Below are 14,247 nucleotides of genomic sequence, written 5' to 3' on the forward strand. Positions count from 1 at the left end.
TTCTGCCACCAACATAGCTTTTTAAAACGTTTTATGAGGGGCAAGCGGCGATGAGTTGCACTCAAACCACTCCTTTAAAAATATATATATGTGTGCACCTTTAAATTTACCACGCCAAGTGCATCCACCATCTTGGAAAAGGTAAATTAAAAATAAACAAATAAAATGGGAATTTGTTATAAGATATGCTTGCATATGTATGTTGATATATGCAATTTATGTCATCATGCACTGGCCTAGGCTATAGTCATGGCGCATAAGAGCACATGCTTGATATCTGTTGTGCACATATACATCGTAGCTGCTTTTTTTCTCTCAAAGACGTTCAGTATTAGCAAAAACCATGTTTTTCTCTTTTTGACGCTGCTGAACAGCATTAGTAGAAACGAATTGCAAAGCCAATAAGTCTGCATTTGCAAAGCCAAGAGGTGAGACCAATTAGCTTTGCCAATGCTTGTTCTTTCATGGTGTAGCAACAAGGTCTGGAGGGGGGTTAACCAGAGACAATCTGTGCCACGTAAAGAAACTTATGGAGAGTTTGTTTGAAACCTTGCATTGCTTAAACTCACTTTTTTAAATCATCAGAATGTTCTCAAAACAGTTTCAAGATAATAATTCCATACGAATATCTCACATCGAAACTCAGAGACGGCAACTATTCACAAAATCTCAGATTGGACAACCCAGTGCATTAACCGGGTATGCAGACTATAACGATAAGAAATACCTTAAAGGGACCTGCAGAGAAGATCAAAGCTGCCAGCATGCTGAAAAACCATATAATGGTGTGCCTGTCTCTCACACTTCATCACCCACCACACTGCTATGCGCTGCATCCTATAACACGATAACCGCACCTCGGCGGTCATTACGCACTACATGGAAACACTTCCCGCATAGGATCAACATCAAGCCAAAATTCTGCCAACCACACATCCTACACAGTGTAGCTTGCTACCCATGTAGGCAAGAGCTTCAGCGCCTCACATAGGGTTAGTAAGTGCTATAAAATGCTGCAGTACGATACAGCTAGACATTCAGACAGTCCATAGTGATGTATTTTAGAAAGAAAAAGTTTGGGTGTTCCTATGCTGTGAATTATAAGGCATAGTGGCATTCTTGGGAACTTTTTGTGTGAGGCTACTTTTAGTGGTGGCTGTTTTAGAGCTTTTGTGAGGAGAGTTTCCCTGCAGAAACTGTGTTTTAACCCCTTCCATGCTGATGACGGCCCCCGGCCGTCATTCATCACGGTGGGCGTGTGCTAATGACGGCTGGGGGCCGTCATGAACCCGCCCACTGTTTAAAAGTGCCGCACAGGTGCAGAATCGTGGCTGCGCCCAAGGGGTTAAAGCACTTTGTGGCCGAGTCTCTCGGGTGACACTGTTCTGAGGGATTATTTCCTCACCTCAAACCACCCCATCAATGAACAATTATCTATAAGCCCACAATTTGTTGTACATTTTCTGCACACAGAGAAGCCAAGACTGATTTCGACATCTCTCCAACCAAAGTGCTGACTGTTTTTTAAAACAAATCCCTTTTTTTTCTTGGGGGCACCTCAGGACAAGTTCTTCAGGCTGATAATTGACACTGACCTAAGTGTTTTGCGCCACGCCCCTCATGCTGAGAGTTGCGTTGGGGCGTGAAGGCTGCTCTACGCAAACCCTCATCCATCCACAAGATCCAGTCATGCGTTTGTGGTGAACAAATGATGTCCTGATGAGCAGGATGTTTGTCCTGGACTGGCGTTGTCTCAGGAATTAAAGGATACAGAGAATAATGAGAATTGCTTAACTGGAAACTTGGGAAAATTTAAATGCCCTTCTACAAGACAACAAGACCAAATAAGGACAATATGACAGCACAACTGGTGTATCAGTGAAGTGTAAATAAGAATTTGTCCAGGATGGGAAAAAATAGGGTGAACAAAGCAAACACAAGGAGATGGTGGACGGAGAGCTGAAACTTTTCAGACACTCACCCCTAGTCACAGATCTGGGTTGAATCCATCATTGTTCTTTAGCTCACTTCACCACCCCAGTTCAGACATGGCCATATGCAAATCAGTCTTGACCCTGTGCCTCATGGGAACAGTCCAGCCCGAACTGCCAATCCATGTCTTCCCTGGACCGGAAACAAGCATCCTGGGGCGGGTTTCGGGCTAACAGCCCTCATCAGCCAGTCTAGCTTGAATCCAGTGGCAAAGTGAGCAAGGGACCCATGTCTGGGCATACCCTGCCAACGTAGAGCGAACAAAGCAAACACAAGGAGATGGTGGACGGAGCGCTGAAACTTTTCAGACACTCACCCCTAGTCACAGATCTGGGTTGAATCCATCATTGTTCTTTAGCTCACTTCACCACCCCAGTTCAGACACAGCTATATGCAAATCAGTCTTGACCCTGTGCCTCATGGGAACAGTCCAACCTGAACTGCCAAGCCATGTCTTCCCTGGACCGGAACCAAGCATCCTAGGACCGGTTTCGGGCTAACAGCCCTCATCAGCCAGTCTAGCTTGAATCCAGTGGCAAAGTGAGTAAGGGACCCACGTCTGGGCATACCCGGCCAACCTAGAGCGAACAAAGCAAACACAAGGAGATGATGGACGGAGCGGTGAAACTTTCCAAACACACCCCCAGTCACAGATCTGGGTTGAATTCATCATTGTTCTTTATCTCACTTCGCCACCCCAGTACAGACAGGTGACCTGTGCCGGAGATTAAGTCTAGCTTTAGCAGAAAGTAAGGGTGTTGTTTCAGAGGTGAAGTCCCCTTGCCAGAGAATAGAGGCCAATGTGCATGAAATGAAGAGCAGTTTTTCCAGAGACTGAGTTCGGCTGTGTGTGAATTATGAACAAATGTGCTGAGAATCATGCACAATGAGTGGGACGAGTTAGATCAACTATGTGGGGGAATAACACCAACTTCGAAGGTGAAGACCATCGGTGTTGTGGAAAACCATCTGTATCAAACTAGAGGGCCACATATGCTGCAGCTCAAGGACGATTCTGTCATAGGATGAAGCCAACTGGAAAACAAAGCCTACTGTGCTTGACAACAGAAACCACTGAGCCCAGATGCTGTGTCAATCAGTAGGACACAGAATATGGTGGTGGTATGGAAAATGTATCTTCCATTTCCCAAAAAAATGAATTGTGCAATTAAAACATTTTAGGATGAATAGAAAGGGCTCAGAGTGAGAGCAGTTCCTGTAGTCGTACAGGGGCAGGGGGGCATTAAGTAAGGGGCCTATGGTTGAATCTGCAAAAAAAGTGTTTAGCAGGTTTTAATATAGGGAGCTATGCTGGGAGGTGGTGGTGATTTCCAAATGGTCTCTTGGGACGGTATATGACGGCCCAGGATATCGCCAAGTTGGACGTCATGTGGAAGGTAGAGGTGTGTTGTTGGATTGTTCCAATTAGTGACTGCCTTGTAGTTTACTGTTACTTAGGGTAGTCAGCTCCATTTCATGGGACTGCATCAAATATAAACATGCAAGCTAATTTGGAAGTCTGTCTTGTGGGGGAACAACCGTTTCAACGCAACTTTTACCACGAACTACCTTTACAACGCATTTTTTACAACGCAGGATCCTTTACAACGAATGCCTTTACAACGCATGATATTACATCGCAGATGCCTTTACAACGCATGCCATTACAACGTAAGTATAGGTAAGTATATAATTAAAATACATTTTTTATTTAATTAATTTTTTTACATAATTAAATATTCATTTTTTAATGTATATTAAAAAATAACATTTATAAAAAAATATTAATTTAAGTAATTTTATTATTAATTACATTTTTTCACCCCTACACTATCCAGCACTTACCCTACTATTACACCCCCCTGGAGTTAGAATAGTAATTTTTACCCCTACACTATCCAGCACTTACCCTACTATTTCACCCCCCTGGAGTTAGAATAGTAATTTTTACCCCTACACTATCCAGCACGTACCCTACTATTACAGCCTCCTGGAGTTAGAATAGTAATTTTTACCCCTACACTATCCAGCACTTACCCTACTATTACACCCCCCTGGAGTTAGAATAGTAATTTTTACCCCTACACTATCCAGCACTTACCCTACTATTACACCCCCCTGGAGTTAGAATAGTAATTTTTACCCCTACACTATCCAGCACTTACCCTACTATTTCACCCCTATGGAGTTAGAATAGTAATTTTTACCCCTACACTATCCAGCACTTACCCTACTATTACACCCCCCTGGAGTTAGAATAGTAATTTTTACCCCTACACTATCCAGCACTTACCCTACTATTTCACCCCTATGGAGTTAGAATATTGTTTTAAAACACCTACATTATTTTTTTTAAATATATATAAAATTAAAAATAAGGTAAATAAAGTAAAATAATAATTAAATTAAAATAATTTTAAATAAATACATTTTTTAATAATATTATATACTTACCTATACTTACGTTGTAATGTCATGCAATGTAATATCATGCGTTGTAAAGGCATTCGTTGTAAAGGATCCTGCGTTGTAATAAATGCGTTGTAAAGGTAGTCGTTGTAAAAGTATGCGTCGTAACGTCATACACCCGTCTTGTGTTGACGGATCTTTAGTTTGTCTACAGCCGGTATAAGTGTTTTCATTCCAAATTCTATTTTATCTATACAGGTGTCTGAAGAAGAGGCAGTGCATATCTTTAAAAACAAGAAAAGTATATTTTCTAATATTTTCTTCTTTGTCTCCCTGATAAACAAGCATTGACAAAAACCAATAGCTCTCACCTTTGGGACCTATTGGCTCTGCATGTGCCTTTTGTTCATGCAGTAGAGCGTCATGACGCATGCGTGTGATGCTGGTGCCAATAGTTTTTTTTGGGATTGGTAAATAATAAAATATGAAGAAGTGCCAGATCACTTTTATTTCTAAGGTCGAAGACCCAACAGCAATTTGCTGCAAGACCCTCCCCAAAAACAATTAAGAGAAAAATAGGATTGGGGAGGAGAGTGTAACAGAGGAGCAGATCTGCCAGCAAGTGGGAGTTAAAGGAAAATAAGTTTACAATGAACAGAGCAACAAGGGGGAAGAGTGGAGACATACCCAGGGGAAAGAATAACACAGGGTTAAAGAGAAGCATTCAGGCAAGAGAGAGAAATATGGAGAGTTGGTGGGGGGAGAAGCACATGGATAAGAGAGGTTAACAATATAGAGTAGAGTGAAGTGAAGCACAGGAGGGACACAGCTTGAAAACTCATACACACTCATGGTGTGCTTAAGCAAAAAAGAAAAAAGTAGTTCCGTCAGAATGAACTATGGAAGAACACAAGTAAATTGGTTTTGTGCTCCAGGGAAGGGACAAACACAAGATGGGCACGGCAAGCCATCGAATAGGAAGCAATCAAATGAGTGACCATAAACCTAGTCAAAACTAAGGACTGGGCGGGCTTTAAGCCTACTGTAAGCTCTTCGTAAACTGACAATACAGCATTTGCAAGAGAAGCAGTCCGCCAGGCTTGACCCAATTATATGACTCCATTCTTGACTGAAGAGATGGATCCTATACCTTGTTCGGACCAAACTATCTGTATTTCGCTCTTGGTGATAGTGACACTGTACTGCAGTGAGACACAGTTGTATCTCTCGGAGTACTGAACATTGAGTCTTAAATTCCAGGTATCACCAGCTCATGGTATATTTTGTAATGCTTATGCGGATCCTTTTTCACACATACCGATGGAAATAACCCTGAGGTTTCCTAAACCCCTTTAAATGTAGCTCTATCATACTAAATGTAACCTGCCTTGGATTTAACGTTCCCCGGTAACTTCTTGACAAAATCAGTGGGACCATTGCCAACCAAAGGACTGCTTCGTGCCTCTCGTACATGCATTCTTTCACCGTAACCATTCTTCCATTGGCCTGAAAATCTACATCCGTGGAGAAAATCTGATATCTTCTACTAAAAGAAGTCTCCTTTTGAAGTTGAAGTACATCACAATCTTCAGGGGTGCCTGGATCTCCACTGCTGTTGCCCTGAGCTCAGATTATTAAAGACAACTTACAAACTTTTCAAGAGTCGAGGCTACTGCAAATGATATCTTTACTGAGAAACCAATTCAGAAAATAAGTAGCTACAAATAAATAGCTTCTCGGATAAACGAGTGCAGAGAAAGATACTTAGAGGGAAGTATCTTTTCAAAGCAGCCACTTCACAGAAACTAGTTATAGAGAAGTACTTTTACAGAGAAACCTCAACATAGAGAAGTGGTTACAGAGGATTGCATTATAGAGGAACTACTGCAGTGGCATGTAGATTCAGGGAAACATAATTATAGAAAAGTATAAACAAAGTGAAATTCAAAGATGATGTAACAGTAGGACTCTAAAAATCACTTCTGCAAAACATTTCATTTGCTACTACTAGGAATTTCCTTTTTTCCCCTAAATTTACTCTAGTCCTATTCTGGCTTCTTTCTCGCTAATCTAGAAATATAAACTTTGTAATTAGTTTTAATTTCAGTTGTAGTTACATACACTTATTTTCTCTAATAGTTTGTCTGTTAGAATTTTTGTTACTGCATTTATCTGTTACTTATCTGTTTCATGATTTCTTTCATGGCAGTTGGGCTGGATGGTTCCCATGGGGAGCAGGGTCAAGACTGATTTGCCTATGGCTGGGTCGAACCCGGAATGGCATGGTCTGCATGTACTGGGAGTGAATGTTTGACATTGTTTCACCATTTCATCCATCAATTGTCTTTTTGCATTTGTTGCCGTAAGTGGGAAAGGTATGCCCAGATGTGGGTCCCACATTCACCATGCCACTGGAGTCAAGCCAGCCTGGCTGATTAGGGGTGATACCCTGAAACCGGCTCTAGGATACTTGTTTCCAGTCCAGGGAGGGCTTGGCCTAGCAGTTCCGCCTGGACTGTTCCCATGGGGAGCCGGTTCAAGACTGATTTGCATATGGCAAGGTGTGCACAAAAACTATGGATTTAGGGTCAGATCTCTGTACGGGGGACCATCAATAGTTACTTTTGTATTACTTGCTCTAAGTGAGATTTGTATGCTCAGATGTGGGTCTCTTGCTCGATGTGCTACTAGATTCAAGCTAGCTTGGCTGATGAGGCGTGATAACCTGAAACTGGGATGCTTGTCTCTGGTCCAGGGATGACCTGGCCTGGCAGTTCGGGCTGGACTGTTCCCATGGGGAGCAGGGTGAAGACTGATTTTCATATGACTGGGTCTATATTGGAATGGCATGGTGTGCAAAAAACTATGAATTTAGGCCCACATCTCTGTACTGGGGGGGTGAATGTTTGACATTGTTTCAGCTTTCTGCCCATCAGCTGTTCTTTTTGCATGATTTCTTTTCTAGTCAGATATATCTGTAGTGATATAATCAAACATTTACATTTTTCATCATCTTTTTTTATTCCTGCACTTTCATTGCAGCACATAGTGTCATCCTCTAATTGTGACTGGTGGAATGTACTGGTTCGCCCCTGGTCCTGTTTGGGTGCCAGAGTGCCATGATGCCCACCGGGGGGCATTTCGATGCCTCATTGGGGTGGGGAGCGCTGTATAAATACAAACCCTACCCTCTTCTATCCCACTATCCTTTTTCAATCCAAATAACAAACTCACATATCCACCACTCAAATGCATTTAATTTCTCCCAATACTAATTCACCACTAATCCTCTTTGGGTTCCGGAGTAGCGTGCTACTCACCAAAAAAGAGCTTCGACACCTCGTCTGGGGTAGTAAGCGCTATATAAATGCAATTATAATTAACGAAGTGATGATCTTAATCAGAATGTAGATGTAAATATATTTCTATAGAACTGTTATTTCATTAAGGGTTTGTGCCTTTTTTAACCACGCCCGGGTGCGTCAGCCTCAAGTTGCCTACATTTGAAGATTTCATTTGGTAGCATGAACCATGTTTACTAATGGCTCAAGGCTGAACTTATTCATTTGCCCCAAATGGTTATCTATTGTGCTAACCTATTTATAATCCAGTATGGCCGCCGTCATCTGGTGCCTGCCATAATCTCGATAATCGATAAAAATTGTGAAGCAATGTTCTTAGGCAGCCATGTTTACTGCTGGAAGTGGGCAGAACCACACAGTTGCTTACAAGAGAACTTGGGGGTTCTCAAAAGGGCCCCTTCCCATTTTGTTTTTATTATGTGTTGTATACTGCTAGTAGTGCAGCCAGTCTGTTACTTCACAATACACATGGAGTAAGGAGGTAGGATAAAGAACTCAAGGTACATGGAAAGACTAGCTTGATGAAGCTCAACAAGAGTCGAAGGTAAGAAGTTCTAAAGGGTTGCACCTTCTGAATGCAATTATCCACACCTGACAAGGCTATATCTCATCAGGCACAGGGAGAATACAATCTTAGGTATTTGCGATGGTGATATAGGACTAGCAACTAAGGCAGGTAGCACAAACTTTGTAATAGTGATGCTTTATATAGAGGGAAAGGTACGGAGTGCTGCAGGTGTGGAGTCTCATCAAACGCTCTAACGTACCCATTGCCAAATCCACCAATGAGATTTCATAAAGAATTGTGCAGCATGATCCTCAGATCTAGCTCTAACAGCCCCACTAAATACAGCACTATCCCTCCCAGTAGCTGCCTCGTACCCCCTGAAAGGGAGCATCAGACATCCCATAAACCTGTATCTTGGCGAGAAATGTGGTTTTTAAGGATGTCATTGCAATCCTGCAATAGTCGTTTTGCAGAAACGTTGACGACATGCAATTGATTGTACATCCCCAACTGTGGTGAAACTGCAGACAATCTCTGATCTGTAGGAATGCGGCTTTTCTTTGTCATGTCAGTTGCCCACCTCCACTCACCACAGGCCTTTTAGAATTAATCACCTTCTAACCATCACAAGGGCAGGACTTTGAATATTGATGCTGTTGGCGAGAGGCCTGTGCCAGCGGAATGGTTCTGTATGCCTAAGGCTCTAAATATTGTGGATAACTATTGGTCAAAATAACAATGTCTTGAGACAATGATGGGATATTTTGGAGGGTTTTATAGATCCAGGACATCATAGACTTTGACTAGGGCAACTGGGCCATAATGTGTGGTACCAGTGGCCACAGATTTCAAAGTCTATGGTTCATGACATTGTGATGCATTTCTTGGGCTCCAAGATATTCTGGTCCAGTTCTGGGGCTGTAGCTAATGGGGACTAGGATAGAATGGTATGTTACTGGTGGTCTGGTGTACCATGGGTTTGTGTTTGTGCTTCAAATGTCACAGTCCAGGTGAACTAAAGATATTGTGGTCTAAGTGTGGGACTGTAGGATGTTGTGGTTCATCTTTTGTGCCATACATAAGATATAGTTGTCTGTGTGTAGTGTCCAGGGATATCAAGGTCTATGACTATGGGCCTGGGGTGCCTTGACGGAGGACCTCAGTATTGTGATCCATGTTTAGGGCCCAGATCTGGAACCTTAGGATATCGTGGTTCATGTCTGGGGTGTTACTCGCACTCTGGGATATGATGGTCTTGTGTGCATGGATGTTGAATATCACAGTCCATAACTGATGCTCTGGTCTTGGGCATCAAGAGCTGTAGATAGATGGGTATATGGTGTCACTGGGCAATAGATACTTCCAGCTTTAAATATGGAAATATAAATATCCCTGGATATAGTGAACGATGCTACAGATATCAATGGACTTAAAAACGGGGACAAAAGAAATAATAATCCACAATAAAAGGGAGGATGAGTTCTAGATCTCAGGAGGGGAGTGATGCATTTTAGGGAGTGCTTTGGATGCAAGGGGTTGAAGTCCTCCTAAGTTCAGAGACCATAGTGTGGTTGGAGATCTCCGAGAGGCAGAGATGTGAACCTAAAGAAGTTGAGTTAGAGACCTTAGGTGATGTCAAGACGTTGCATCCTGAAAGTTTTGAGGCCCGAGTGATGCTGAGGTTTAGAGGTATTGTATGTTTAGCATCTGCGGATATGACGTAGAGTGTGCCTATCAATTGGATCATTGTGAAGGCTTCGTGGTGACCTCAAATTTTCTAAGCCATTGTTGTGATTTCATAAATACTGTAGAATATATTTCTTCACAACCATGATCTTATGGAGCTGTGTTTTGTGGTTTCAGGTTTCTGTTTGTCGGATTCTTCCTTGCGTTGTCCGTGTTGCTGGTCCATGTCTGTGATGCTGAGAAAGAGGTGAGTCAATGTATAAAGAATGGCTCTGTACCATGGATACATTTTCAGATCGTGTGTTTTCTAACATTGTACAAACTGCAGAGCTAGTTACTTCTGCATACTGAGGAATTAAGTAGGAGCACATCTTGAACCGGAGGACGACTTGTATAGGATGCAAGGGCGGACGCAAAGTCACATATGACCACAGTGGATTCATAAATCAAGGAATTGTGCTGATGCTGGGTGTTTCTCCTTACAGTGACTTGTAAATGTAAATGTAAATGTAGTATACTTGTAAAGCGCACAGCTGCCCCAGCAACGGGGCGTCCCGGCGCTGTATAACTCTGGGGAACCCGTCCTGGCTTTCCCTGTGGGATGGTCCCTTGCTGGGAGTCCCCAAGGTGGAGCCAGACATCCCTGGAATTGTTGGGGCCGTTGTGGAGATTAGGCAAGCTAATGCCCAGAGTTGCCGAGTGGAACCCCTGATTAGAGTAAGCACCGAAGCGAGAATTATCGAGTCCGCTGACCAAGGTCCACGACCCTGCCGCGTCGGGAATTGAACCCTGGTCCCAGGCGGACTTCTGCTCTCAGGCCTGCCGCCTCTAACCAGTGAGCCACACTACTCCACTTGAGTCCAGAGTGTATTTGTGAGGCAGATGCACATCAAACAGATGAGGAATAATTAAACATAAAAATCAGACACTAAAAGATATGCAAAAACAACAATTGATGGACAGAATGCAGAACAATGTCATATATTCACCCCATTACAGAGATCTGGGCCTAAATCCATAGTTTTTTGCTCACCATGCCACCCCAGTTTGGATATGCACTGGACAAATACTTTAATTGTGTTTTTTTTATTTGATATTTTTGTCTTTATTTTAGGACTATTGTCTAAATAGGCCGGTCTTGCATCACGGTCCGAACTGCACCAGTGATTAAGAGTAATGAATTTCCTATTGTGGTAGTTGATATTTCCGGTTACAATATTTGTTCTCGATATTCTGTCATACAACCATTCACAAATCTTGTAAACATCTCCATAACAGCCCATATTCCCCGTACCCCGCGTGCATTTCCTCCGACTGTGAGGATCTGCACAGTTTGCTTATATCTCTGCTCTGTTTACAGACCCCAGAGTCCATAGGGCTTTCACAAGCAATTGAGAACAAATAAGTCCGCCTCGAAACAAGCAGTGTGGTCTTGGAGCAGAAGTGTCCAGCTGCTCCGGTCAGGAAGTTAGCACCACATGGTCTGAGCCAAAACTTACTAAACAGCCACTATAACAGATGGGAATTCAACCCAACTCTCAATGTATTCACTGAACTAGCATAATCTCCCTAAAGTAAAAAAAATTGTTGGCCAAATCAATAGGTCTGGGGTTGGCGGACTACCTTTTGGCTTTGCCAATGTTTATTTTGTTTGCGAATATTTTTTATATGAAGCCACACATTTTAGGAAAACATTCTCTAGAAATGGTGTATCCCTATCAGAGAGTGGTGGCAAATCCTGCTCATCTAGGACGATATCTATAATCCTTCAATAAGTGATTGAAAAATGCTTTTATTGAACATGGTGTATTAGTATTTTATAGAGTCTATATGAGCATTTACATGTCTACCTGGCATCTCTAATTGAGGAGTTGGCCTAATGGCTACGGCGGTCGACCTCGAATCTGGGGAACTGGGTTCGGGTCTCGGCAATGACGCTGAACATCCTGTGATTCTGGGCAAATCACTTAATCTCCCTGTGCCTAACAAAAATGAATGTGTGTCCTCATGTAATGTAACTGGTGCTATGTAAAGCGCTCTGATACCCGATTTGGGTCAAGTTCGCGCTATATAAAACTCTGAAAAAAAATAAATTAAAATATTTATTCATGTAAAAACACACATTGCATCCTTAGTTTCTGACATCAAGAGGCACTACTTATTGTGTGGATGTGCACATTGCGCAAGAGCAATATGCCGTCACTCACAGTCGGATAAACCAATGGCCGAAGTGAGCCTATGATGTATGCTATGGTGGGCAGAAGCAAAATATGAATGATACTACAACAGTCCAATGGACGGAGACAATAGGTCTTGGCTAGCGCCAGATATAAAACACATGGGAAGATGGAGAAAGGCACCATAGGATATTGAAAGAACCCATCAGAAGATATGTATCTTGCACTGTAATTTCTAACTTCCTGGTATTTGGGGAGAGGCAATGCATGATGGGAGAGGGGTGGCATGGGACACGAGACAGCCACGCCACGTATGGGCTACAAATGTTTATCAGCGGATTCTAGGCTGTAATAGATGACAAACTCCAAGCCGCACTTTCCAACCGAGAAACAGCAGACTCCAAGGTCCAAGACATTAAATAGAAAACATTTAGTCATAGAGTCACTAAGAACACACGTTTTAAAGAAGACTGTGCAATGGATACTATGCAGGCATCCAGCACGGCTTTAAGAGGCCCAAAGCCACCAAAACCACATGTTCGAGGCATATGGGCTGCAGATGGTACATTTATGAATAGATCGCCATCTGGTGTTGGGCTCGGATGATTGCACTTGTTTTTCTTCTGGAGAAGTCTTTGTCGTCATCGATGACTCCTCCTCTGGGTGTTAGTGCGCATGGGCATCGGCTCCATCCTTAGATTGTTTTTTTCCGCCATCGGGTTCGGATGAGGATCGAAGCGCTCCGGATCGACTTCGATAAAGAAAGTTATATTCGGCGCGTAACCCTTTCCAATTCTACGGTATTGTTATCGAACGCGACTACACTTCCATCTCGACGCGTTTCGAAGAACGACGACTACGAGAAGACCAGCTCGACGTAGTCCAGCCCGGAGTCCATGGAAAGGACTCCATTCAAAAAATGTCCAACGTGTGGTGCTAAGTTCCCACACAAGGACCTACACGAGGTGTGCAACCTCTGCTTGTCCCCTGAACACGAATCCAGGGACTGTGAGGCCTTTGCAGCATTTTCCTCAAAATCGACGATTAGAAACCGTCGAGCCCGAAGACACGAGGTATCGAGAATGCAGTCACAAGCAATCCCGGAGCTGTTCGAGGACCAGCACCCAGAAGAGGAAGAAGAGGGCGACGAGGCGGGGTCAGAAGCGGACGAGTCCGACGTCGAGGAAATCGACGTCCAACAAACCGTGAGTGACGACGTCCCTTTACCAAAGAACAGACCCCGCACGGTGTCGACCCCGCCCTCGAGCCCGGTCAGACAACTGAAAAAAGTTTCCGACGCCCCGCCTTCGGGCCCGGCAACGAAACCGAAACCGAAACACTCGGTCTCCCATCATGGTGGTTCCGATAAACGACCCACCCCGACATCGACACCGAAGCTCCATACAAAGGAAAGCTCGAAGTCGAAACAGTCCATGTCAACACCGAAACACGCTTCGACGTCGAAAACAACCTCGACACCGAAGACATCCTCGACACCGAAGACATCGGATCCGAATAAAATCTCGGTGCCGAAAATACAAATGGACAGTCAGAAGAAAAAACACCTTTCGGACCCGAAAACTGCGGTACCGGCACAGGAATATAAAACCGATCCTAAACAAAAGACTCTGTTTATTGATCCACAAACTGGCAAGGTAGTCACAGAACTACCTAAAAAGAGGAAGAATGAACAGTCGGACGACAAAACTCCTCCGAAGAAGAGTACAATGGGGACAAATACAACTCCTCCCCCTTCTCCACAACCTAGAGACACACCCTCTTCTCCTCTTCCTCACAATAGGCCAACTATTCCTCCCACACGACCATCTACACCTACAACAGATGTAGAAAGTGACACAGGGGAGGGAGAACATCCTGGGGATGATGAAGACACAATCCCAGAGGAGGCAGACCCATGGGAACAGTACAATGTAGGGTCAGATAACGATAACGACCCTGAATTGTATCCGTCAAAACCTTCACCTCCTGATGATAATACTGGTTTTGCACAACTCATTAATAGAGCAGCAAAATACCACAAGGTAGAGCTACATGCAGAACCTCAAATAGAGGATTTCTTATTAGAAACACTACCTGCTGCACAAAGAACATC

At 43.4% G+C, this 14,247-nt stretch overlaps 1 protein-coding gene across 1 annotated transcript in view; it reads left to right on the forward strand.

Moving 5' to 3' along the window:
* Nucleotides 1-14,247, forward strand: part of ADAMTSL4 (ADAMTS like 4) — a 334,744-nt gene that overhangs the window by 49,407 nt on the left and 271,090 nt on the right. The window contains 1 exon segment of the mRNA XM_078668902.1: nt 10,135-10,204. Within this exon segment, the coding sequence (XP_078525028.1) occupies nt 10,135-10,204 (70 nt within the window).

The sequence above is a fragment of the Lissotriton helveticus genome, chromosome 12 (assembly GCF_964261635.1).
Source record: "Lissotriton helveticus chromosome 12, aLisHel1.1, whole genome shotgun sequence".
NCBI classification, from domain to species: domain Eukaryota; kingdom Metazoa; phylum Chordata; class Amphibia; order Caudata; family Salamandridae; genus Lissotriton; species Lissotriton helveticus.